Source organism: Cyclopterus lumpus, chromosome 16 (genome assembly GCF_009769545.1).
Source record: "Cyclopterus lumpus isolate fCycLum1 chromosome 16, fCycLum1.pri, whole genome shotgun sequence".
Classification (NCBI taxonomy): domain Eukaryota; kingdom Metazoa; phylum Chordata; class Actinopteri; order Perciformes; family Cyclopteridae; genus Cyclopterus; species Cyclopterus lumpus.
Genome location: NC_046981.1, coordinates 13756614 through 13783868, shown reverse-complemented (window position 1 = coordinate 13783868; position 27255 = coordinate 13756614). Strand labels below are relative to the sequence as shown.

At 42.1% G+C, this 27255-nt stretch overlaps 1 protein-coding gene across 2 annotated transcripts in view; it reads left to right on the top strand.

Moving 5' to 3' along the window:
• Positions 1-25518, top strand: part of cadm4 (cell adhesion molecule 4) — a 151393-nt gene extending 125875 nt beyond the window's left edge. Inside the window, exons 4-9 of one of the 2 annotated variants that reach the window (XM_034554195.1) lie at positions 1376-1537; positions 3443-3533; positions 9457-9629; positions 15935-16045; positions 22356-22484; positions 23655-25518. In XM_034554195.1, coding sequence (XP_034410086.1) covers positions 1376-1537; positions 3443-3533; positions 9457-9629; positions 15935-16045; positions 22356-22484; positions 23655-23764 — 776 coding nt within the window. In that variant the 3' untranslated portion in view covers positions 23765-25518. The remainder of the gene's footprint in view (positions 1-1375; positions 1538-3442; positions 3534-9456; positions 9630-15934; positions 16046-22355; positions 22485-23654) is intronic. The other variant, XM_034554196.1, reaches the window with a different exon arrangement.
• Positions 25519-27255: the final 1737 nt, after the last annotated feature.

Sequence of the window (27255 nt, the reverse complement as noted above, 5' to 3'; positions counted from 1 at the left end):
CCTCTGTGTCCTTCCCCTCTGCTCCTTCCCTTTCTTCTCATCTCATCTCCCTTTCTGTCTTTCCCCTTTAAATTTTACTGGTGACAAAGACTTGACGCTCCTCAGCTTGGTTATCGGTTGCAAAGGGCTTTCATGGCCAAAGAGACAGAGGGGCCACACTTTCTTCCTTCTCCTCTCATCTTTGTTCCTCCCCGCTCTTCCTCTTCTCCTCCCCTCTTTTCTTCGCCTGTTTCCTCCGTCCTGCTCTCCTCTTATTTCCTCTTTTTTTCCTAACTTCTCCTTTTGTTTCCTCTCGTCTGCTTTGCGCTCGTCTCCTGCTCTCCTCTCTTCCCTGTCCCTCCTGTTTCCTCATTTCATCTCATTTCCCCTCCCTTCACTCCCCTGCACTCTCTTTTGGCCCTGAGTTAAATGAACTGTGACACTAAAGGTTAGAGGCAGATCCCCACAGATATAGGCAAGCACTCTTTAATTAAGACACTATCTTCCCTCCGCTGCCCTATTCCTGCTCATCTGCACCCACCGCCGTCCTCTCTCACACCTCGATTGGGCCCGCTCTCATTTACTCGCCGGCAATAATTGAAAACTCAGCGTGATATAAGTAATATTGTTGTGTTTTGCTCAAACAATACGTGACTGCCTCACCCGGCTGTTTATCCTCCCTCTTTCTGTCTCCCCTCCGCCTCTATTCTCGCATCTTTCCTCCACACTGCATCTGGCATGACACTCTCTCTCTCTCTCTCTCTCTCTCTCTCTCCATCTCTCTGTCTATGGGACCCTCTCCTTTGACTTTCTTTTCTCACCCTGGTCCTTTGACGCCCCCCTCTCGCTGTGTCTGGCTCAGTTAAAATCTCAATTTGGTTATGCATATCCTCTCTTTTATCCCTTGCTCTCCCCCATCTCTCTCTCTCTCTCTCTCTCTCTCTCTCTCTCTCTCTCTCTCTCTCTCTCTCTCACTTTCTTTCACTCAAGCTCACACACAAATTATTCAGTTGATTTGCCATCTGCAAACAAACAGTTCTGCTGCTCATAACTGCCATGAAATATAAATGGAAATTGTACTTTCTTATTCTCCACCACTCATCCTCCTCTCCACAGGTACCTGATGCTGCTGATGCTCATTCACCAGTCACCAACTTCTTCTTCCTTTTCAGTCTGTTTACTTCTTCTATCCACATCTGTGCTCTCCTCTAAGTGTCTCTTCTTCTCCCTCCCTGTCGCTCTCCCTCTCCCACCATCGGTGTGATGTCTTAGCAGAGAAAAGAAGAAGAAGGGGCATGTTCTGGCTGCTCGCTTGTTTCTCGGCCACCCCACCTGTCTTCTTTCCCTCCATCATCTCATCCCGTCTCTCTCTCTCTCTCTCTCTCTCTCTCTCCAGGTGTGGTATCTCAGCAGGACAACGCGAAGACGTTCAGTGTGTCCAGCACCATCCGGATCTCGGTAGAAAGGAAAGACAACGGGGCGGCGCTGAGCTGCGAGGCGTTCCACCCAGCACTCGGCGGGCAGAAGAGGATTCGACACTACCGCCTGGATGTGAATTGTAAGTCTCTCCTTCAGGCGAAGTGTGTGTGTGTGTGTGTGGGGGCGTGTTCTACCCATCTTGGAAACAACTAAAGTAACATAATGTTCATTGCCAAATATTTTGGCTTTTTACTTAAATGCCAGCGATGATTTATTTCAGGGAAGCGGCCTCATTTTTCAAATGGTGGCTATCTAATATTAGATAGAAGCTCATTTATTCAATATTATTGATATTCAAAGATGCCCTGTTTGAGACCTGCTCTCATTAAAACCTAATACCTACTAAACCTGCCGAGCAGCGAGCTGGCAGCATCAGGCCTGCGGCCAGACTCGGGTCCCAGCTTGTGGTTGAAGCAGCTAACCAACATGAGCTTAGAAAACCTGGGTCACATTGCGAGGCTAGGTGCAATGATCCCAGCACTGTTGTGGGATTCATTGATGTATTTTTGCACAAATTGGTATGCTGTGAAATCTCCATTCGATGCCGGCAAAAGCAAACAGTGAAAATACTGAGAGATTTAAATGTATAATTGGCTTAAGTCTAATATTCACTCAGGGCAACACATTCAGATAGAACCTTGTTTTTATTTTAAGCTGATTTCACAATATTTTCTCAAATCTGTAGACGGTTAAGAGGGATTAATCTTGAAAATGTCCGACAGCTCTAATATATATCCTTGGAAAAGTCTGATGGAATTCATTATTGAATATATTAAAATAAAATGTTAATCCATTGTGTTTGCTTCTATCCCATCAAACATGTTGAGTGTAATTCTATTACTTTAGTTGAGACCCTTCTGTCTTTTTTTTCTTACAATTCAGTAATGATTCATATTCAATGATGATATTCATTGTTTTTATGTTGTCTGCAAATAATATTTGGAAGTTCAGAAAACTAATAAACTCATTGATTGAGAGGCACCAGATTGACATTTTCAGTTGGTTGACCCATCAATACTCTTTTATTTTTAATGTAAGTTGATGCTAGAGGTACGCATAATCATTTTCTCCACCAACATTCCTCTGATGCTATTAGACAAGTCAACAAATAGTTAATTAATCCATTTGTTCTCTCCTCGTATTAGTTTTCCTGTCACTATATTGTGATTCTTATCCCATATTACGTCAATAATTTTGGATAGTCAAACATCCCACAGGCACATATAAATATTTACCCTTGGTGATATTATTTAGATGTAGCGAGTACTTAATACTAATACGTTTAAGTACTTTTTATACACTTTATACACTTTATTCTATTTCTACTCCGTCTGTATATATAATATTCTTCTTGTTTTTTACTCTTTTATCTTATTTCTGTTATTATACTACTTGTTTTACTTATTACTGTGAGCAATGCTGCTGTAATCCTGTAATTTCCCCACTGAGGGACTAATAAAGGATTATCTTATCTTACTTCTGCATCGGTCTTCAAGGACAATTAATTTGCCACATGTAGCCTTCACTAATGTTTGTTGATAGATCCTGATGATTAATATTCAACAGTGTTGTCAATCCGTGAGCTGGTGGTTCCTCCGGCCAGAGAACTGGTAATAATGACCAACTGTCAGCCTGGATTTGGCTTCCCATCGCTCTGTTACTGAAGCAAGTGCAGTACAGCATCTGCTGGAGCGGTGGGCTGCTTATGATAACAGGTGTCTCAACTGTAGGATTGTCAGCTGGTTGCCTTGGAAACAGCTGTTAAAGACCCTTGCTTCTGACACTTTTGCACTTTCCCCTCGTTCCCCCCCTTTTCTGTTCCCTCGCTGTCTCTCTCTCTCATTCCTGATTTTTTTTTTGCTTCTTCTGCTCTCTCTGATTGTCACTCCATTTTGATCCCTTTGGTCCATTTTGTTTTCTCTTGTGCCTTTCTTGTGTTATCGCTCACATGCACACTCATTTATCTCTTTCTTTCTCCCCACAGTTGCTCCAACAGTCAGAATTGTTCCTCCCTCTGGCATTTTGCGAGAGGGCGACTCGCTCAGCCTCACCTGCTCCGTCTCTGGGAACCCTCTGTAAGTGTTTGCGTGCGTGTGTGTGTGTGTGTGTGTGTGCGTGTGTGTGTGCATGTGTGTGTGCGTGTGTGTGTGTGCGTGTGTTATTTAATAAGTTCTAAATTGTTTTGTGCTGGTGTGATCAGATGGTGGTACCCAACACATGCACACCTACAGACACAAACAGGTTTATCCTGCACAGCTATCATTGGTATTGGAAACTTCACTGGACTCTAGGTCACTGACCTTTGCTCTCCTATAATATTTTGCTATTCTAAATATGTATGCAGTATGTTCAAGGTGTTCTCTTTTCAGCTCTTCAAAGTATTGCGCTGTAATTCATTTATATCCCACAAAACAAATTCTTATGTAATAAAGGAACTATAAATCACGACAAACTTCACTTCTGAAGGAGGTTGCGGTGGATGAGTGGTTTAAAAAATATGATGATAATAACTTTATTAATATTTTGCCGTAAAAAAACTTTTTGTGGTTTGAAGAAGATTTTGAATCATAGACGCCTTCAGCTTCACCTTCAACAAGAAATGAAAAGGGTACATTTACCAGCTGGCACAAAACACTTTTTGAGGTGTTTCATAGCAGCGTGTTGATGTGTTTTCTCTCATTCCTCTAGATGCCTGACAAAATAATCAGAAAGTATAAAAGGTTTGTCTCAACAAAGCGTTTGATTGACGGCAACATGCAGGGAAGTTGAGGAAGAAGTTCAGGGTCAATTCTTACAAACACTCCATTTTTCCAAAATGATAATGTGGGACAGCAGGTATTCACGTTAAAACTGTTTTGGATAATTGTTTTGAGCTGCTATGAGGATGATATTTGGGTTGTAACCTCATCCGACAGCTGGTAAGTGTATTGATTTATTGATTGACTTGTTTATTTTAGTATCCTGCACCATTGGAATGGTGCACAGCTCCCGTGGGCTTACAGGACACTTGACAACAACAACAACAACAACAACAACAACAACCACGATAGACACATGACCATGTCATAACTTACAGCCCCACAAATTGAAAGAAAGAACGAAAGAAATACAATTTCCATCCAATAAAACTCTTATGATGGATCCAGTGTTCTCTGTCTACAAGTAGCAGCTCCACAGACAGATACTCGTCTACAGGGCTCTACTTTCATTCTGGCAATCTGTTTGGGGGGGGGGGACTTTTTACGTGGATTCAGTTCACATTTAAGGCCAGCGCACCTTTTCTTAGTATACGTGTAGAATAACCTTACACCTAGAATAATCTCAAAAGCCAGAGGGAAAGGTGCTGCTGTGAGACCTGCTGTATTTTTATAAGTGTTTGCTGGTGATGTTTCTTTGGATCAAAAACAATGAAAATAATACCAATGATAATGTTCTTTTCCAGTTTGGACGATTTAAAACCAGATACAGCAATTGTCCGTCCTGGTATGACAACTAACATTTTTGATTTATGGGACATAGAGATGAATCAGAAAGATGATCTGTGAATGTCATGCAGACAGCTTTATTACATATACTGTTTATTTCAACTTTCTACACCAAAACACTACTAATATCTACTGCGGAAATATCCTTGAGTAACCTCTACCTGCTCCAGTGGAGCATTCCACTGGCAGAAGCATGAAATAGTGTGTTATCCTGGATGGCTACCAAATGTGTACGAGAGTTAAGCAAGCCATCACTGTGAGGAGAACATCTGCACTTTATTAGCTCTCAACACAAATCCCCCCAGCCCAAAAAAAAGAAAAATGAGCGAAAGCTTCTCCCTCAAAGTAGCTTAAAATAGCAAGCTGCAAACAGAGATATTACCCCATCACTCTGTATTATGTGTTGTTGCAATGAACCCTAAATTGACCTCTTTCTATATAATTACTGTCCCACAAAATTCCAGAGGCCTTCCTTGGAAACTTCAAGTAACCAAGTACTATTAATCTCCACCAACTTCAATGTAATCCCCATAATTACTGCAAGATATCTTGGTGCTTTCTAGGAACCATCCGTAGCTACTTTGTATCATCTCCTTTCTACGAAATTATTAGGAAATAGACTATCAAAATTAAGTACGGCCACATGCCGTCCTCCACAAGTGATGAAGGCCCAAAGGCCCTTCAATTAAGCATGCATCATTCCTTGCACTAGAATTGAAGTCAAACCACAGGTGTTTAATTCATCACATGTGAATTTAGTGTCTCAACAAACCAATCGGGATATCTTTGTAATCATGACAGCATAGTGAAGCAGTGTTTCATCACAATCAGAAGAGGTGTTAGGTTGGATTGAGCATAACAGCAAATCATCAGAAAGATGATCTGTGAATGTCATGCAGACAGCTTTATTACATATACTGTTTATTTCAACTTTCTTTGACGCACATCTACTAAGATGGATCATTTTAACATAAGCATACAAACATGTATACAAACATGTGTGTGCGTATATAATGACACATAGAGAGTCACAACAACGGAGTCAATTCCTTCTATAATTACTTCTTTAAAAGATAGAAAAAAGAATAATTCAGAAACCAAATGTATTATTTACAATTGTAATAGTGTTGGCCCCAAATGTAGAAAAAATAAAATGATTAAAGCGTATGTTTACTCGACATCCTCACAGAGTTACATGCCGGGGGAGAATACTGTTGGAATAGTTTTCCCCCAAAACACTCTTTGATTTAGATTTTTTTTTTTCAGCCCAGAAAAGCACAAGTGACCCAAAAACATTATTAATAAACCACAACAGCGGTGCAATTGGGCCCCTGCAGTCCACTCAGTGGTGAGATTGAATAGCTTTAAACTGTGATGTGTTTGTCCTCAGTATCTTCACCTGATATTCTGTGATCCAGTAGTCCAGTAATCCGACACAAACCTCCTGTTTTCTATTGTCACATTTTAAGAATAGCATCGCTTCAGCAACACACGTGTTAATACTCCAGTTTGATATCTGTTGCTATTTAAAACTGGTCATATTTGCTCAGCTGCCAGTTCCTCTTCACAATGACGGGCGATTTCTTCTATTCCTATTCAACTGTTGCTCAGAGGGATCTTTGTCTCTTTCTGCCCTTTCAGTTGTCAGTCTGGTTGCACCATTGTACAGCGAGTTGTTTCTCCATCTACAAAACGTGACATTTTGCAAACCCTTCATGCAAATAACATCTATTTTATGGACTTTCTACAACTTAACAGCATTAAAGACACGAGTAGTCTTTTTTTAGCCCTCTGACTGTGAATAATCAAGATTTTGTGGCAGGCGATCCCAAACTTTTGATCGGCAGTATCTATATTTATACATTAAGATACAAATAGAAGGAGAAGAATATAGATAATAAACTAGCAAAGTAAAAGCAATACATGTTAAATCCCCAAACTGCCACAGGGAAGCAACGTAGACCATATCTAGGGAAGGGTATGAACATCTGTATACAGTCACAGAAGCTATTCTCATGAACTTCAGATTTCCCAATGGGGTCTCTCATTATTAGACATCATCTCTCTTTCGCTCGAACCAACAGTATGAAGGGATGTACTATTGACACCTTGTCCAAGGCCCCGGAGAAAGTTAAATCAAGTTATATAACCCAGACCTGACATTTAATGTTTGATGGACAGATAAAAAACACCTGATCCATATTTTATTGCATGAAGGACAGAGAGAAAAGGAGCTTAAGGCGAAGGCAGAGAGGTTGCATAGAAGAGCGTGATTGTGCACATATCATAAACTTGTATGTGACTGTGTGTGTGATAGTAGAGCTTTTAAACCCAATCAGCAATCAAGACTTTTAAGAGCCAGCTTTTCTAGTGTGTTCGCAGCCCTTTGTGCACTTTCCAGAAGGGTATTGGGCTCTTAAACCCTCCCCTAGATGGTCCGTCTGTCTGTGGGCATGAAGACCACTAAAGCTCCCCAGAAAAGCTGGATGCAGCCAAAATGTGCGCTTGTGTACATGTGTGCGTGTGTGATGACTTAAGTGAAATCCCACAGTGTGTATTGGCTGAGAAGTGTATTGGCTATAGCCTCACTAAAGCTTTGTAACGGCTGGTTGGGGACTCTGTGTGTGTGTGTGTGTGTGTGTGTGTGTGTGTGTGTGTGTGTGTGTGTGTGTATGTGTGTGTGCGCGACAGTGAGAGATGGGACAGCGGGCCACTGAACTCTGACCCTCATCTCTCGCTGAACTGCAAACACACTCACACACACATTGCTGTCCCCTTGTCGCCCTTCCGCTTGCTCTCTGGCCCTGTTAACTGCCTGTTAAGTATTAACGACCAATTATATGCCACTTCCTTTTGGTGGAGGGTACACTCAGCGTTTGTCTGTTATTAGTAGGAAAGATGGAGATGATGTCTTGTCATTTTGCTTAATTGCCCGCTTGTTTGTGTGTTAGTGTGTGTATGAGAGTAGTTATATATGTGTGTGTGTGTGTGTGTGTGTGTGTGTGTATATTAGAGAGAAACCAAGGGAGATTTTTTTTTGTATGTGCTTTGGATGATTGAGAGAGTGTGTGTGACTAAGCAAGAAAGAGGTTTAATTAAACGTCCGGAGGGATTAGAAACTAGATGAGTCAGGATTGTAATCTGGCCAGGGTGGCATGAGCCATGACACTCAGCCAGACACACACACACACACACACACACACACACGCACACACACAGCGGTCTCAGTAATCCTCGCACCTCCTGTCTGCTTTGCCTTCCCGTCTTTCATGACCAATTCATTTGGTCTGCCTGCTTCTTCCCTTCATCTCCTGGCACGCCGTTTCTTCCTCGCTCTCCTCTAGCAACACTTTCCCCACCCTTCTTCTTTTCTTTTTTTCTCCACTCCGCACATCTGACACCCTATTTCTCTCTCAGCTGCACTCCCTTCCCTCCTGCCAACCCTTTCACACCATCACCGCCCTCTGACCATCCATCTCCTCATAATTGGTGCATCCCTCTGTTGCCATTCGCTCCTTCTCCAAGCCCTTTTTTATCCTTTCCTCTCATGTCAACTTCCCCCTGTGGGATACTTTAAGCTTCTTCTTCACGTTTCTTTTTGTAGCAACCCCCGGTGCCTGTGCTTCAATCCCTTGTCTTCTTTCACTTGCACATTTTTGGAATACCCTTTAGCACCTCTGGTTTTACTAAATGTGTTTAAAGGAATACTTTGCTCGCAAAATGACCATTTGTATATCAATTACTCACCCTATGTTACCTTGAATTCTTAAAGAGACCTTTTTCTCACATGCCTCCAGGGTGGGAGAAACAAAAAGGTCTTAATGAATTGAAAGAAGTTGACTTACTTGACTTAGGCATAGCCCAGTCTCACACTCACGAGTCCAAAGTGTTATAATTTGTAAGGTTTAAGTGACGACGCATGTTTTTGAGAATTTCTGAACGTACGACTGGATAAATGAGACTTGGATTATACCTGATTGTATTTCAAAGTTCTCTGCTTGTTTCTGAAAAAAAGTCCACATATTACAAAGTGATGCATTCCTGCAGAACACCTGTGGTTGTAGAGGTAATAGAAAATACTAGTATAATTAATTATGCACAATATCACAGCATGTAAATGCAATAAGGAAGATGTATGAGTGTGCGTGCTGAGGCGATGTGAAGCTCAGCGGCATGTTATGAAATTGGAAAACTGGTAAGGCTAATCATTTTAATTATCTATGGATCTATTTATTCACTTTTCAATTGCTTAACTAATCGTTATGAAATGCCAAACGAAATACTCAACTATTGAGCCAAAGATGACGTTCTTAAATGATTCGTTTTTTTCAAACCAAAAGATACTCAGTTTGCTGTTCTATAAACATCTTCACAGTGGAGAAGCTGGAATCAGCAGATGTCAGACTTTTTTTTCTTTCAAAATCGATTTTAACAATTAATCTATCAAGGGAATTGATTGACATATCGTTTCAGCGCTTTTAAACATTAAACCTCTCTCTGTCTCCTTCGCCAGGCCCAGGAACATTCAGTGGTCCAAGATTAATGAATCCTTACCCGAGAGGGCCGAGATTTCTGGCCCCACCTTTCAGATTTCTCGCCTCAGCCAATCACACAACGGGACGTACTTGTGCCAGGCCCAGAACAACTATGGACGCGCTGCCGATCATTACACCCTGCTGGTGTACGGTGAGTAGATGACTGACAGCCAATTATATGTTGCGAGTTTTTGTGCGTGCTTGAAAAGTTTGCTCCATTGATTCCTTTTCTTCATTGTTTTCATTTTCCAGTTGTAGTGTCCCAGGTAATTGTTCACTGTTACGAATATTCTTACATTCAAATGGATGTGTTGTTTGCTACATTCCTCGTTCTTGATGTTATTTTTTTGAGAAATCTTTTTAAAAATGTTATCGATCCTTTTATCTTCCCAGTGTCTTTGGAGTCTATTCTGGCGACAGGCCCATTACATCTTGACTCTTGTCTTATTTATTTTCCTGATTCGCTACACAGCGGTAAACCTCTGCTAAACCTCCTCCTGGATCAATCCAACAGAGATATTGATTCCTAAAGGAAGCGTAGGCTCCCGTGCTCACTTACTAGTCACCAACATCATTATTCAGACTATCACTTGTAAAGAACCAATTTATCTTGTACCCTGTGACCCATCCTCTCTTCTGGGAATTCAGAGTAACTTTAACAGTCAAGTGCAATCAATAAAGATTTGAGATGTTTTGACCACTAAATTAATTTCATAATACAAGCTGATATGAAGGAGATAAAGACAACAGAAGTATGAATGCAATCTGTTGAAATCTTGCATTTTACATTTTAACATTGGTTGCATCTAAGATTCAGGCAAATCAGTTGTGCCTGTTGCTCGAGCAGAAGTACCCGAGAGGGGGTCAAGACGTGGGTAAGGGGCTTTTGTTGCCTTTACAAGTTTTCCAAGATGTTGCACCTCGATTCACTGGTGGTTGCTGAATTCTTAATGAAGGTTGACCCAGATAGGCTGCACACCGTGGCTCAAAGAATACAACAGTGGAGCTCGCAAACATCACTGGAAATCTTGTTACCGCGATAGTTACTTTTCAGAAAATGTGACAAATTGGCCAACTTTCTCCCCCCGAGTTTGAAGCACAAGGTTTTCGATGCCTGTTAATGTGGCGTAATCCACTCGCGAAACAAAAGCCAGCTCATCATTAGAGGCTTCTATGGTTTTGCATCCAATCCGTGGCCTAATTACACTACTGTCACTCAGCAGATTGACCTTTTTTTAAAAATGTATATTTAAGCTGCCCCTCCCCCTTCTGACTGCTCCTGTCGTTGCACCCAAGCACCTGACAGCAGACGGACAGGTGGAGGGAGTAGGAGTAGGAGATTTTACATAACATTTTTGTGCTGCTTTTGGTTGGCGCCCCCTCATCTATCTACCACACTAACACTCTCGTTCTCTCTCTTACATGCACACAACACACACGCACTCTTGTACAAGCACTGCATCAAACAGCACACATTATGGCAGCTTTCCACCGGCATCAAGGGTGGCAACAGTGGCAAGATGAAAGGTGACATCCGCACCCACTCCCCCTCTCCCGTTGTCTCTCTCTCTCTCTCTCTCTCTGTCTCTCTCTCTCTCGCTCTCCTAGAAGGTTAGACATGTCGAGCTTTGATGTGCGGTGCCACCGCTGTAGAAAAATGTTCTGTCTTTCTCCCTCCTCCTCAGCTTCCTCCCTCACCATTTTTTAGCTGTCTTCTTCATTTGATCTTCTGTCTGCCATTTCGTCTTTCCTACACTTCGGCATTTATCTTTTTTATTTAATGCCGTTTCTCCGTGCTAGTCATCAATTTGATTTATCTTGCTGGGTTTTTTTCTTCTTCTTATCCTCTCTTATTCTAAAAATAAGGGCTGCATTTAAAGCAAGGAATCTTGCTTTGACCAAGATCCGTAAAAGACCAGAAATCCACATAACCAACATAAACCAGGCTTCAACTCCTTTGCTCTGCACCACAGATTTACAGCAATCGGCTTCCTAAAGCCTCCTTCTGTAACCTCGTATCAGTGGTGGTTTGCTGTAGTTCAAAAAAAAATATGTACTCGCCCACCATGCAGATTGTTTCAAACCTTATCTCAAAGAGCTCAGAGATGTTGATTCAGCCATCTTATTAATCTGCAGATGACGGAAAGTACTACGCAAGAAATGTCAAATGAACTCCTTCCTTCAGGCCAGCGATGTGTGTGTCTTTGTAAATGTGTGAAAAAACAGTGTGTTTGATATACATCAACGCTAATATAAATCAACCAATACGGTTGATTAAAAATGTAGTAAGTGAATTCTATATTCTGATTCTATGAATACCAATTTCATCAGAAAGATTCCACTCTGTAGAATATATTAATATGACTCATAACTCAAAGTGCTTTTTTTTCTTCTTCCCAGAACCCACGTTGTTATTGTAGGTGTCTTTTTTTCCTCTTTTTTCTTTTTTTCAAACTGTGCATATCTCATTTTGTAACAAAGCTCTTATTTCTAAAGACTTGCGATAGATTAAAAAAAGGACAGATACAACCTCATTGTTTCTTGTGCTAACCTTTTAATATTCTTTTGTTTCAGTCACAACTATTCAACCTCTCTATCCATCTCTCATTGTCTTCTCTTCCGTTATTCTCCCTTTTCTCTCCAAATCCCCATTCCTTTCCTCGACATCCGTCCTCTTTTACTCCGCCTGCCGTTCACGCCTCTTTTACACCTCCTGCCCACTTCCTCTTCCTCTCCCCACTCCTCCCACACCCTTTCAACGGGTTTTCACCTTGCCACCAGTTTGCCCTCTGATCTGCAGCTGCAGTTCAGTGTCTTCACTCAAAGAAGGCTGAGGTTTCTTAGAATACGGCACGAAGAGCAGTGAGTCTAACTGAGTGAGGAGTTGGTGGGGATAGATGGAGGGAGGAGGAAAGGGGGTGTGAGGAAGGGATGGAGGGATGAAAAAGGAGAGTTGAAGGGCTGTGGAGGTCGAACGCAGGTTAACATGCACTACCACAACCAGATCAGATAAACGTAATATCGGTTTATTTGGCTGCTAGCCTTCCCAGAGGGAATCCCAGGGTGCACTGGGGGAGGAAGGGGGCCATTATGGGAGCGCTGGAGGATTTGTGTTGTAAAGGATGAGTCGGCAGAAAAGAAAGCATTTCATAGGCGGGTGCAGAAAAACTACCAGTGCTCTCTCTTGTCTCTCTCCTTCTCATTTCGTGCCAACCTTCCCTGTGCGAGAGTTATCTGCCATCAGGGTCTGTACACAGAGTACACACTCAGGTAAAAGTGGCTGCCAATTTGTCACCTGTGCTTTAGGCGCTGCCACTTTATGAGGAGAGACAGGCTTAATGCTGGCGCAGGAGAACAGGGAGCGAGAGGTGGGGAACTCTCCGGGGCCCGGGATTGTGTGTGGGTGTGTGTGTGTGTGTGTGTGCGTGTGTTTATGATTTAGAGAAAGAGTGCATGTAAGGTGATGAAATTAACTTTTAGAAACTTTCAGAAAGTCACTAATGATGTAAATGTGAGAAATTGTTTTGAATGAAGAACAGAGCGCACACACACACATCGCAAATATCTGCTGAATGTGAAATGAATGTGGCCTCTGTTGGCTGTTTCATCTCTGTGCCCCCATTGTTAGGGAGAAATTGGATTTATTTTTTATTTTATTTGTTTTATGTATGCTTATACGCAAAGGTACATGTGAATGTCTGTGCATGTGACTGGGAGGAGACTGTTGCTGATTGTCTGGTGAAATTCCGGAGGGCTTCCTTATGTAATTGAACTGAGCTGCTGCACTCAGATGAATCGCAAAGCCAATAAAACCCAATAGAATTGAATTGCATGAGAGAATGTGGGGGATGGAGAGAAAAAGAACGAGGGAGCTAGGTACAGATGTGAGTTTGCATATGTAACACACTTATACGCATGTGTGTGCGCGTGAGTGCGTCTGTGTGTGTGTGTGCGTGCGTGTGTGTGTGTGTGTGTGTGCAATTTGGTAAAACAGAGCAGGGAAGTGGGCACGATGAGAATAGAGAGACTAATGGTTTTATAGAAAGTTTCATAGGGGAGTGATAGAAAGATGAAATGATGGGTACAGTGAGATGGAGAGGGAAGCTAGGTGACCAGGGATTAGTCTGTGTCTCCTCGGCTGTTGTAATGAGCCGTCAGGATAATTGGAATGAAAAACATAGTCCTCCATTTAATGAAGTGAGACTTAAAAAAAATAATGAAATGAGTATGAAAGTGGGAAAAGGTTTGGGGCCGAGTGGCAGAGGAAGCTAGAGAGAGATAATACACAGTTTTCCTCCGCACATGACAATGCACTTCTATTGGTGTCTAAGTGAATGTTCAACGAGTCCTCAGCCAATCAGTGTCGGCCTTAATAACCCCTGCAGTGGACCCCTGACCAGTGTCCAGCATCCAGTGCACTGATTGACAGCTGGAGCCGCCACTGCTCATGGGCAAAGCCCTTATAATCAGCAACACCGAACATGAAAGAATAACGGGGCTCGTCCAAAATGGCGGCGGAGTATCCTCAGGCGCACTACTGCGAGAATGAGATACGAGGAGAAACGTCATTATCCCAAGTGCCGCCACATCCGTCCCTGGAAATAACACGGGCTGTGTGCCTGATTGGCAGCCGTATAGTGTTAATGAATAACAATATGATGTAGGGGGGGGGGAAAGAACGCTATCGGCCAAGAGACGACAGCTGTATGGCATTCTCCTTAATTAAGTTGAGGAGGGGAGTGAAACCACAGAGGCAGGGGGGGGGGGGGGGGGGGGGGGGGGGGGGGGGGGGGGGCAAATGAGGGGGGGGGGGAGTTTGGTTGAAGAAGAACAGTGAAAAAGAAGTGAGTGATGACAGCAGAACAAGAAGAAAAAGTTGGACTTAGTGAGAAAGAATAATGTTTAGGCCACTCGTGATCGCCCCGAGAAATTAATCAGCGTCCAGTTAATTAGTGCAGCAACCTCGGCCATTAATCCTCAGGCTCAAGTGACGGCATGCTTGTATTCACACGCACATGCAACATATATGCACTCAAAGAGGAGAGCACATACACTTACATCAGTAAGTGTCACTCTCTCTCCATCCGGTCCAGTTCCAACGCCCCCCCCCCCCCCCCCCCCCCCCCCCCCCCCCCCCCCTCTCTCTCTCCCTCTCACACACTTTACTTCACAGAAAACTCTGCTCATCTCTTTGTCTTTCCCACAAAATGCACTACAAATCATGTAATATTTCTTTGCAGAGAGAAGGAGACCATGGCTTGGCTTGAGGAAGGACAAAATAAAATCCAGGAGGGGGGGGAGGTATAGTGCTGACATAAGAAGAGTGCAAAAAGAGATTGATGATCTCAGGGCCACTGGGAGAAAGGGAGAGAAGAGACAGAGGAATACTTACCAATAAATTACTCCTGAGCAGAAAGGGCTGTGTGTGTGTGTGCGTGTGTGTGTGTGTGTATGCCTTTGTGGGTCTGTTGTATGTGACGGTGTGTAGCCAATTATGCTTATGTGTGTAAAAGTGCACAAACATACGGTTTGCACAAGCGTGCATGTATTTAAAAACGAGCCGCGTGTGTGTGTGTGTGGTTTTACAGAGATTGTTTGATGAAGTGTCATGTTGTTCACTCTTAAAGTGCTGATGCACACACAGACACACAAAACCAGCTCTTCCATCTTTCCATTTTAGTTCTTGTCAGCCATTATTTTTTATTCTTTATCGGCAATACGAACTTGTCTCTTTCTACCTCTCTACCTACCATTGTGTCTCAGTCATTGATTCAGGGAACGTGTCAAGATCCAAGCTATTGTTCTGCATTGAATGAGACAGTCCCTGCTTGGCACTGCTCCATTGGGAATGCATCTGTCACAGACAATGTCTCGGTCTTTCCTGCCATTGTCATGGAAAATGTGTCAGTGATAGAGAATGTATTCCTATATGTTCCCATTGCCTCGTAGATGAACGTCAGTCTGCCAGGTATGATTCCCTTCCACCTCTGTTTTCAAGCATGGTTCACCATTGTAAACCTCTTCTTTAACCCTCACAGCTGACATACAGGCCTGCCAGAGAACATCATTAGTCCTTGTCCTTATCGGTTGTCAGGGGTTGAGATCGATTCCATTTTGGGGAAATAATTAGTAGCATTTGTCTCTGGTATCGTAATGGTATCGGCCTCAGGTGCTGATCAGCGTTCTCGTATTTTACATCTTCTCCTTCATCTCAAAACTCATTTGGAAGAGACGAGCTCTCTGAGGCCACATCCAATGATTATCGATTCATAATGCTGAGGAAGAGCAGCGAAAAAACTCAATTAATAGTCGCAGTAATAAAGCATGTGTCGTGTTTAATAGGCTGTAGTAACTTTGCTGTGAAATCCTGCAACGCCTTTGTTGAAATGTCACTGCATGTTGTAGATAATAGCATTTGTGTATGTGTGTGTTATCCCATTCCCTGTCTGTCTGTAGATAATGTGTCAGTCACTACCACGGTCCCTCCCACTCCCTCCACCCAACCAATCACCTCCCATCCCGCCACCCCAACCCTCCTAACACCCAGCTTCGCTCCGGACCCAAAAGGTAACATACACACACCTTTTTATTCTGTCCATCTCTCTCCTCGTCCTTCCCGGCTCTCCTTTAGTGTCTTTTTTCTCCCCTAGTCATTTGGTAACTCTCAGGTGGCCTCCTCTCACACACACACACACACACACACCTACACACATTTCCTCTGCTGCAACCTTCCTTTGCCCTGCATCTACATGAGCGTACGTGACTGCAGACGCTTTGGTGTGCACCGAGCGCAACCTCCCACTCCCACTTTTTCTTATCACTGGCTGTTTGATGCTTGTGTGTGTGTGTGCGCGCTCATTTGCTTGTGAGTGTGCGCACATTTGTGTGTGTGTGTGTGGTCTTTGGTGGGTCTTTTGTACTGTTAATAAATCGGCATTAAGAGTTTATAGAACTGGCAATGACTAACGCTGGCCGCTGCAGGGCCAGGGAGATGCGACACAACTTTATCTGCACACAGACAGACACACACACTCTCACACAAACACGCACATATTCTGACAGAAGGGAAGATCAGAGATCAAGGTGTGTCTCATCGTATTCTCCCTGATGATGTTACACACAGGGGTAAGAAAGGCTGCTTGGCTATGGAGGGTGGAAAGGTTCATGGAGAATCAGACACACGCACATACACTCATGTGATTATAATATTCTTCTTGTTTTTACTCTTTTATCTTATTTCTGTTATTATACTACTTGTTTTTTACTTATTACTGTGATCAATGCTGCTGTAATCCTGTAATTTCCCCACTGAGGGACTAATAAAGGATTATCTTATCTTATCTTATCTTATTAACTAAAAGTATGTATGTATGTATGTATGTATGTATGTATGTATGTATGTGCACACAGGTGTGCACGTGTATGTACGTGTATGTACGTGTATGTACCATCTGTGCTCATCCTGCGACTGCAAATGCACAAGGCAATGCGTGAAATGATCAAACATCATGAATGATAATACAGCTAAAACATTTAATAATATACCAGTTTTATTGCATATAATTATTAATAGCGTGCCTATTATTATCCTAGTTTCATTTATTGATTACTGGGGAAAAAGACACATGACTAAATCGAATGAAGTTATATCCTATTGTTCTGTGCATAAAGCCCATTGTTCATAAGAAGCATTTCATGGACAGATTAGAGAGTTCAATAATTATTTATGGCTGGGATGTATAGTTAGTTGATTGGGAACCTGTGAACACTGCTGGCTTTGGCTGAATCTTTAATGCCATACTGGTAGTCAGGCTCCATTTCTCTGTAGCAGTCTTTAACCTCCTAAAAACAAACCTATTTATTAGGCCACTGCTTGAAAATTGCATACCCAAACTAAAGAGGGTGTGTCTCTGCAACCACAAGGTATATTTGAATAACCTGTGTGTTATAATAACGTAAACAATTAATAAATGTAATTTCTTTTTAATAACTCATTAATTGTTCAACATAAAATAATAGATAGGGGAACCCTTTTTTTAAGGAATGATGTCCTTATCCTTGAGGATATTTGTGTGTCTGATCACAAATCAATTTTATTCAGTGTGGTTTTATCCCAACTTCCCACAACTCACAGTACACCTTCCCGTTGCCGGGTTTTTAATTCCTGCTGCTTCTTTAACTGCTTTTAATCCACATTCTGATACTGAGGAGCTGGTCTCTCTTTTTAATCATACCTGTCAAACTGTCCTGGACTCTGTTGCCCCCTACAAAGTCAACAAGTTAAACAGAACACCACAGCCCTGGCTAAATGAATCCACCAAAGAACTTAAGAGGGACTGTAGGAGAAAGGAAAGAAAATGGAACAAAACTGCCCTCCACATATTTTATAATATTTGGAAAGAGGCAATGAATAACTATCAAAAGGCAGTTAAAGAATTAAAAACCTCTTTCTTCTCCAATTTAATTCTAAACAAATCATTCAAAACCCCAGAGTCTTATTCAAGGTCATAGACAAGGTCATAAACCCCCCCCCCCCCCTGTCATTTTATTGATGCCTCACTAGAGATGTGTGAGAAGTTTTTACATTATTTTAATAATAAGGTAAATGAAATAAGACAACAAATTACTCCGTCCCCCCCCAACCCAAGTTTTACATACCAGTAGGGACATTCAAAACTATTTTAGTCATTTTCAGCCTGTATCATTGCCCTTTTTATCCCAACTTATATCACACATGAAATCAGCCACATGCAGCCTTGATTTTATTCCTACTAAATTTCTCAAAGAGGTCATTGGCACTCTAGGGCCCAGTATTTTATTAATTATAAATAGCTCCTTAGCAAGTGGTACTTTCCCATCGATTTTTAAACATGCAATTGTACAACCTCTGTTAAAGAAACCTAAGCTTGATCCTTCTGTTGTTTCCAATTTTAGGCCAATTTCAAAACTTCCATTTTTATCAAAAGTTTTAGAAAAAGTGGTTTCAACACAACTCCTAGCTTTTATGAATCATAATAATATATTTGAGAAATTTCAGTCAGGTTTTAGAGCACTTCATAGCACAGAAACTGCCCTGCTCAAGGTAACTAATTCTAATTCTTTTAGACCTTAGTGCAGCTTTTGATACTGTAGATCACACCATTTTAATCGATCGCCACAAAACCTGGGTTGGCATCAAGGACACTGCACTTGGCTGGTTTTATTCTTACCTTTTAGAAAGATCGTAGTCGGTCACCATAGGTAATCACTCGTCTTCCACGACTCACATTACCTGTGGTGTACCACAAGGTTCAATTTTAGGTCCACTTTTATTTTCTGTCTACATGCTTCCACTCGGCCAAATCCTCCAGCGACACAACGTATCTTTTCATTGCTATGCAGACGACACACAGATATACCTTCCGCTGAGACACGGTGACCCAGAGAGCCTGGCTGCTGTCTTAGATTGTCTCTCTGGCGTTAACTGCTGGATGGCTCAACATTTTCTTCAGCTCAATAACTACAAATAAAAAGTCATATTATTTAGTTCCCCAAACAATAACACCAGTGTCATCAAGAGTCAACTTGGTCCCCTGGCTGCTTATTTAAAACCTGTTGCCAGAAATTTGGGTGTAATGTTTGACTCTCAATTAAATTTTGAATCACAGATCAAAAAAATTGTCCAGTCCTGCTTCTTTCAATTAAGAATAATCTCAAAAATCGAACCCATATTGTCACGCTCAGATCTGGAAAAAGTAATTCATGCAGTCATTTTCTCTCGACTCGACTACTGCAACTCCCTCCTTTCCGGCATAAATCAAAAATCCATCTCCCGCCTCCAACTAGTCCAGAATGCAACAGCTCGGCTTTTGACTGGTTCTAACATAATTGATTTTAAGATTTTGCTGCTCACTTTTAAAGCACGCCTGGGTCTGGCCCCAAGCTACATCATTGAAATGTTAGCCCCATATGAGCCAGCTCGCAGCCTTAGATCCTCCAGTGGGGCCCTTCAAGGCCCTTCAAGGCCCTTCAAGGCCCTTCAAGGCCCTTCTGGCCGTTCCAAAGTCAAGGCTTAAATCAAAGGGTGACCGTGCTTTTGCCATCAGAGCCCCTCGACTTTGGAACGACCTACCTGAGGGGATAAGACTAGCAGAATCAGTAGCTTCTTTTAAATCACTTCTTAAAACCCATTTTTATAGAACTGATTTTAAGTGATGTCGTCCTTTTATGCAGTTTCCCCTATTTTAGTTTGTCTGTTCTGCTTTATTTTGTATTTGTAATTTTCTATTCCTCTATTGTGTTCATTGCCTCATGTATTTTCTGAAATGTTTAATTGTATTGATGTTATGTTTTTACCTTGCCTATATGTAGAGCACTTTGTAAACTCTGTTTTTAAAGGTGCTATATAAATAAATGTATTATTATTATTATTATTATGCAGCATTGTGTACAAATATATCCGGACAATGGTGATTTAGAAGCTGAAATAAACATGCTTGATAATCTTATGAATATGAACTCATAATTTCTGTTACATAAAAAAACAGGAGCTCTGGAAGCCATAAAAAAAAGGTTGTTAAAAATAAAAGCTTCATAAATGACCAGAACAGAAAAGAACAACAATAATGAGCCATACCAGGCTGTTAAAGTGTTCCGCATTTAGATAAACAGCTGTTCTCCTGCCTCTGTAATAACAGTGTTCACTGGCTTTTGGCAGCTGAAGCCTGTTTTTTGTTTTTTTAGTCAAACGTGTGCACATGCAGTCGTACACACACGCCAGTGTGTTGGGAGTCGTGATGCGGACTGCGGTCCCAATACTGATACAGTGTTTAATTAAGCTGTACGTCTCACTGTGCGGCAGTGACCAGGATCATTCTGTTGTGTATTGTAACACAACTTTATCCTTGAATTAAAAAATTGCTTTCCGAACTTGGTAATAATAAATGTAACAAAGTTTCTGTGTGTGTGTGTGTGTGTGTGTGTGTGTGTGTGTGTGTGTGTGTGTGTGTGTGTGTGCGTGTACACACCCATCCACTGGTTTCCCTCTCTTTATATCTCCGGAATTTATTAATCTCAGACTCGCACAAACACACACTCACTGGCGTCTCCTCTTTTCTTTCCATACCTCCGTCTCCGGCCTCCTGTTACCTATAAGGAGAGATGAAGCAAATCCTTCAATTGCCGCCGCCGGCTGTAGTCGTTGTTGATGTACTATCTGAGGGCCTTTTTGGAGAAAGGCCACACTGTACTGTCTTACATGTCCTGTGGAGCTTTGGGCTGCGGTGGATTAAAAACACGGTGGAGTGGGGTAAAGGTATAGCGCTTGAGTCCTTGCTTTTTCAACCCTGTGTGAAATATCGATTCACACAGGTCCCGTGTGCCTACAGACGCACCGATGTCTCACAGATTTGATCACACACAGGCACCAGCATTTGATCATCCACATAAGCAGGAATACAATGCACTAACAGTCACAGTGTCCAATGAGACACTTGGCCATGAAATGCATGTGCAACAATGCACCCTCTTCTCTTCAGCGGTGAGTCCTTGCTCCACGTCCTTTTCTTCCTTTCCTTCGACTCCTCTTTCTCTCCTGATCTCTGTGTTAGCACTCAATTAATGTTTCATGTTTTAATTTGGTTGCGTCAAGGTCCAAGAGCCGCATCAATAACTCCACGCCCTTGCTTCCTATTTGGCCTTTCCAGCTTTTACACTACACCCACTCAGCCCCATCACAAAAAAGACATTTTGTTATTGTCAGCGACTCAGATACTATAAATACAGACTCAAAGAGCAACACAGATTACCTAAATTACTGTCCTACTACACTCTCTGTTTCTATGTCACCTGCAGGCAGTATTTAATGGTGAAACTGTACACAGATACATGCTAGGTCTTAACACTGCTTTATAATGTACATTGTACTGTATGTTAGCGCTGCAGTTAATCTGTTGATTCTTTTTTCAACTGAACAGATAATTTTTTTAGTTCTCAAAATGTCCTCACAATTTACCAGAGCTCGCAGATGATGTCTTCAGTTGTTTTGTATGACCAACAAATGATTATTATTATATTAACCAAGTTCAAATTATTTAATTTAAAGTGATAAATAACTAAGAAAAAGCTGTAAATCCTCATTTATGAAGCTGGATATATGCTTGATAAATGACTTAAATTATTACTATAATTATCACTCACTTATTGTAGTCGATTTTTCTGTTATAATCAAATAATCTACACTCCCTTGCATTATTCCTCTATTTTTCGTTTGTACTTTCCTTAAAGACAGTGTCAAGTTGGTCAAAGGTGAGGTTGACATGAATAATTCCTCACCGCTGCTGCAATTGTATGAATTATTGTATTGTATTAACTTGCCTTTTTATCTTTTCCTCTCTCTCAGTCTCTCTCTCTCTATCGCTCAGTTGTTGATTTCATTTCCCTGGGCTGACACAACTCCGGGTGTGAACACACTCAAAGTTTCCCTCATTCAAAATGCATTGTGGTCTTGACAGGTGCTTGGCTGGAGTGGCTTTTTAGAGGTTATTCTTTCGTTCACTCTCCTCATTTCGGCACCTTTTTCACACCCATTTGGACTGTCTGGCGTTCTGTGCATTGGGGGGTGATGAAAGGTGATAATGCAAGTTGGCGGAAAGATATTGACTTGGGTTTTCTCCTCTTGCTCCCTGTACTCTCCCACGCTGTTGTTTTAATGTCCATTCTTTCTCTCACTTGTATATATCTTTTTCTACACATCTCTCTTCTTAAATTTTTTATCCATTTCTCTCTTTGTCTTGATTTCTTTGCCTGCACTTCTCTTTCCTTTTATATCCATATTCTCCTTGATATACCCCTAAACTTCACCCACACCCACTATTTGTCTCTTGTGTTCCTTTCTCAGATCCCGGCGCGGTGGTGGAGACTCACAGTGCAGTACCATATGCAGTGATAGGTGGCGTTCTGGCCCTGCTGGTTTTCACCGTCATCTGTGTCCTCATCGTCACCATCTGGTGCTCCGTTCGACAGAAAGGTAACGCACGCGCACACAGACGTTTCTTCCGCAAGCAGCGGACATGTCTGGCAATCAGAGTATTTTTATCACATCTTTCATAGGCGCCTTTTCTTATTTGCGCCGCTTTCTGGTGTAACAAGCTGTGAAAAGAAATCATTGCAGGCCCGTAACACCCAGATTCCTTGAAAATAGTCTTTTAACATGAGTTGTAAAACTTGTCAGTGCAAAGCAGACAGGATGGGATGCACTGTCCATGATGGACGACCTTCGCCAGCATAGCAGAAGAGATTGGGTGGGTTGGGAAATGTAGGTGTGGTCCCCATGTTTTATGACTATATGTTAGTGTATCAAGGCTCATCTATTAAAAGCAGCCTCCCTGCAGTCCCTATCTTTTTAAGTGCCCGTGTTTTGGCAGCCTTTGACTGTGCACCCTAGCTGCCAATAAATGATCCAGGATCAGTGTAGCAACAATGCAACCTATTTCTTACTCTATGGCCAGATGAGCCATCAATCAGCATTCAGGATGGCTTGACTGCCAATCAGGACAGAGACAGGACCATTACAACGAAGCCATGTTGAGACAGAGCCATTAGGGCTTTGTCTTCGGCCCACCGTGGCTGGCAGCATGCCAGTCAACGTCGTAAGGAGAATTAGAGTGTCACTCACCCCTGGAGGGAAGGGACACTCAAGCAGGAAGGCTTGAACAGTTCTTGCTCTCTGAGTAACCTGTACTGCACCGAATCATTAATCAGAGGCACCTGGGAGATGTTAAAATGGGTTTGATGATGGGTTTTGTGAGTGACGCAAACGTGACAATGTTCTCTTGCGCCTAACCTTCCCTCCGTCCTTTTTCTGCCAATCTCTCCTCCCTCCCTGTCTCCTATTCTCTATTATCCTCTCCACCTGCCCCTCCTCTTCTGCCTCTTCTATTCACACATCCATCTCCTACCTTTAATTTCCGCCGGAAGGCTCGTACCGTACACGAGAGCCTATTCTTGCTTGGTATTGACCTAACAATCAGTTAACTAATAAATTAATCAGTCGCAGGTATGGAACTCAATAATATTAGCGCTGGTTGGTTTGATAATGCTGCATGGCGCTGCAGTGATCATGACGCTTTGCCACCTAACCTTCCCCCTCCAATCTCCCTCTTGGTCTCTCTCTCTCTCTCTGTCTCTTTTCATTCAGGTTCCTATCTTACCCATGAGGCCAGTGGGTTGGATGAACATGGTGAGGTGCAGGAGGCTTTCCTCAATGGGAACGACGCCAGCCAGGGCAAGAAGGAGTACCTACTGTAGCCCCTCCCCCTCCCTATCCCCTCCTCTTCTGACCTCATCCCCCCTATCCCTTCCTCTCCCTGTGTCTCACCTTATATACAGTAGACACACACGACACACACACACAGACACAACACACACTTCTATACAAAGCGCCATAACAGGCGGCCTTCTGAAATCGACTGTATACAGATACTGCACACAGCCAATCTATCCCGCTCCATTCCACTTCACGTCCTCCAGGCACACACACACACACACACACACACACACACACACAGCGACAGATTGAGAAAAAGAGAGCCTATAGACCCACCAGCTATTAACGACTGTGCCATATACTGTAAGTCGGTGAAACTGGGGTAAATGCAGAGCAAGAGGTTGAGGGTGAATGTAGACAATAACGAAATGACGCCATAATTATTTTGGATCGAGAGGAAAGCGGCGAGCACAAAGGAAACCGGCACTCTGCCTGTGCAGCCGCCAAAGTGGAAGGGGAATTAGGGGCAGATGACTGCTATAATTCCAAGCCTGGAGAAAACCATTTATTTCACAAAGCTCAATCTATAACTGATGGAGACAGTGGAGCAGCGTGTGAGAGGGGATGGGGGAAGAGCTAGAAGTTTGAAATTTTGAAAATTGATAAAGCATCTTTATTACAGAGCATCATATTTATAATGCTCAAACAACACTGGAGTCTTTTAGCCCAGAGTCCCGGGCAGTATCCAGACTTTTGCTATCCCTGCATGGTGGCCTTCCAATAATTTGTGAAAATAAATCATCTTTTCATGATTTATATCTCCACTCGCTGCAACAGTGAGGAGAATGGTTCTTTTTTCTTTTAATTAGCTCTCCATCTCCTCCTTCCTCTCCGTTCACCTGTTATCATCCTCTCCCCTCTCCTTTATATCTGTCTTTCTCTCTGTCGCTCCTCCTTTGTTGGCTCCTATTAATGAAAGGATTACTGTTGGGCTGCGTTCCCGACAAGGAAGAAAGGAATATGACTTGCTAAGACATTAAAGAAGAGCTTAATTATTTTAGAATGTCATTAAGAGGATAAAAAAGGTTTAAAAGTCTTAATAAGAAGGGCAAGGGGAGCAAATGAATGAGGAAATAAAATGGTTGGATGTTTTTTCTGAGTGCTACCACACATGCAGATACATGCACACATGCATACGTACAGTAAACATGTTGACAGAACAAGTATACATATCTCTGAACTCCTTATTTGTATAAAAAAGAACCGCAACATAAATTAAATGAATCTTTTAAGATATTAAAAAAATATGTTTACTATTCAAACGCATTATGAAGCAAATATACTAACACAGAATATTAGCGTATAGAGGTGCAAAGCCGAACAAACCACTGTCCAGTGATCTTTAAAGAAAATAAAGAAAATAATCTAAAAAAAATATGTAATTTGTCTTTATGAGAAACAAGAGGTCTGTTTTTTTATTAATTATTATTATTTGAACAATTATGATTGTTGTTAATGTTATTATTATTATTGCCGTTGTTATTATTATAATTGTAAATGTTAAAGAAATGTACCCTTCCTTTTTGGTTCTACTGTAGAGAAATTGCTGTCTTTTTCCACTCTTACCTTTTCCTCTCTCTCCTAGTCTTTCTCTCTCTTCGTCTTCTGTGCCTAGTCGTCTCTTCTCCTGTCTTTCGCTCTTGTTTATTTTAGAGTCCATGTGTAACTGTTGATATATAGCTAACTATTCTTTATAGGGGAAAGATACAAAGCACGACAAAATTAAAAAGAATTCAAAAATAACCTCTGGGTGTGTTTACTGTGTTAATCAGCAGGTGCTGCTTTTGAAGGAGACGGAGCACATGATTCAGTCAATGGGGGAATCGTGGAGTTATGGCAGGCAAGATAAAGATGAAGGAAATCGAGCCAGTTGTAACTGGCAGCTCATTCAGAATAAATAGAATATACAAATCGGGAGGTTCTGTGGCGCCGCTAATGAATCATAAGAACAGATAGCGGGGGTGGGGGGGAAGAAAGGGTGACAAGAGGGTTGAGTCGGATGCATAGAGAAAAATACGACTCTGCCGTTAACTTCCACACAATCAATACCCGATTCTGTCGGGAAGCACTCAACGTGTCCATCTGTGCACAGGCTAGATTTGAAAGCCGCCGGAGGTCGCTGGGTGACATCGATGTGTTTCTCTTCCATCGATGGCGAGGCTCCACGGTCGCCTGTCATAAAGACAGATTGTCAAACGGCAATCAAAGTAATGGACTTGCCAGGTGCTACCAGCACAGGTTGACACTCCGGACAACAAACAATACACACACGTACACACACGCAAACCAGACATCTCTTCAGTTTATGATGACGCAACGGTAGCGCAGGAAGGGCCTGCTATCAGACCAATCGATGAGTAATAAATTCAGAATAGTGTCCCTTTTTAAATATCTTCAAAAGCGTATGTCCTTCAAACAGAGGTGTCACGTGTTGTTTTCGTGTGCCATCCTCTTGTTGTGTTGTTGGCTGCTTTATAGGCTAATATTATTTCTGCTTCTCCTCACAGGAAGAAAACAACTTAACAGAAAAGTGAACTTTCTAGTTCAAGCACTTTTTCTGTGTTTTCTACAAAGAAAAATGTCAATCAAATCCTATTTCACGGGACGTATTGTAGGGTATTACTTATGCTGTCACTGCTGGTGCATACTGGGAATTACGGCCATTATCTGACCATAACAATGATGCAATTCAGCTGCTAGACCTAATGATAAACAAACCTCTAACATAGATGGAGATTATCGAATCAATAGACATAAGCAAGAACAAGATTGGGACGAGCCAGATTGGGACGAGCCAGATTGGGACGAGCCAGAACAGTTGCTTATTCCTCCCAAGTTTATGACATACAGGGAATGTAGCAATAATGACAGCACAAAGTCTATGAATAACTCACGTGGTTGCTCCTTGAAGCTAGCTTCACCATTTAACGTCCTGGAACGGGTTCACGTTAGATAATTCCCGGTTTATGACCCTTTCATTTCTACGAGTTGCAGACGCTATCACAGTCCATTCAAAGCACAAACTCGTTATGTGTCTGCTGGCTACATGGTGGATTAGAAACAGTCTCCTCCATCAGTAAAATCGACCCTGGTGAACGCAGCTTACGTTCACCGGTCTTGTCTTTTTGACCCAAGCGAGGTGAGGGGGAGTGTGCAGCATGGCAGCATAGCATGAGGAATTGATTGAGGCCCAACACAATCAGGAAGCAGAGAGAACAATTGAATGGGCAGATGCCAGGGAAGCTGGGGAAAATCTTTTTATTTTTTTCCTTTACCAGATTTCTCTATCGGGGATTTTTTATTTTTTTTATTATTTTGCTGGACATTCTGTACTCATTCTGTACTGTAGCCCATAAAAAGGAGTCGGAAAGCAGAAAAAAACATGACAAGTGTGAGAATAAATGGAAAATAGACACAAGATCTGTAATAAGAGTCGGGAAATGATCAACAAATGAAAATTGCGAGCAACGAT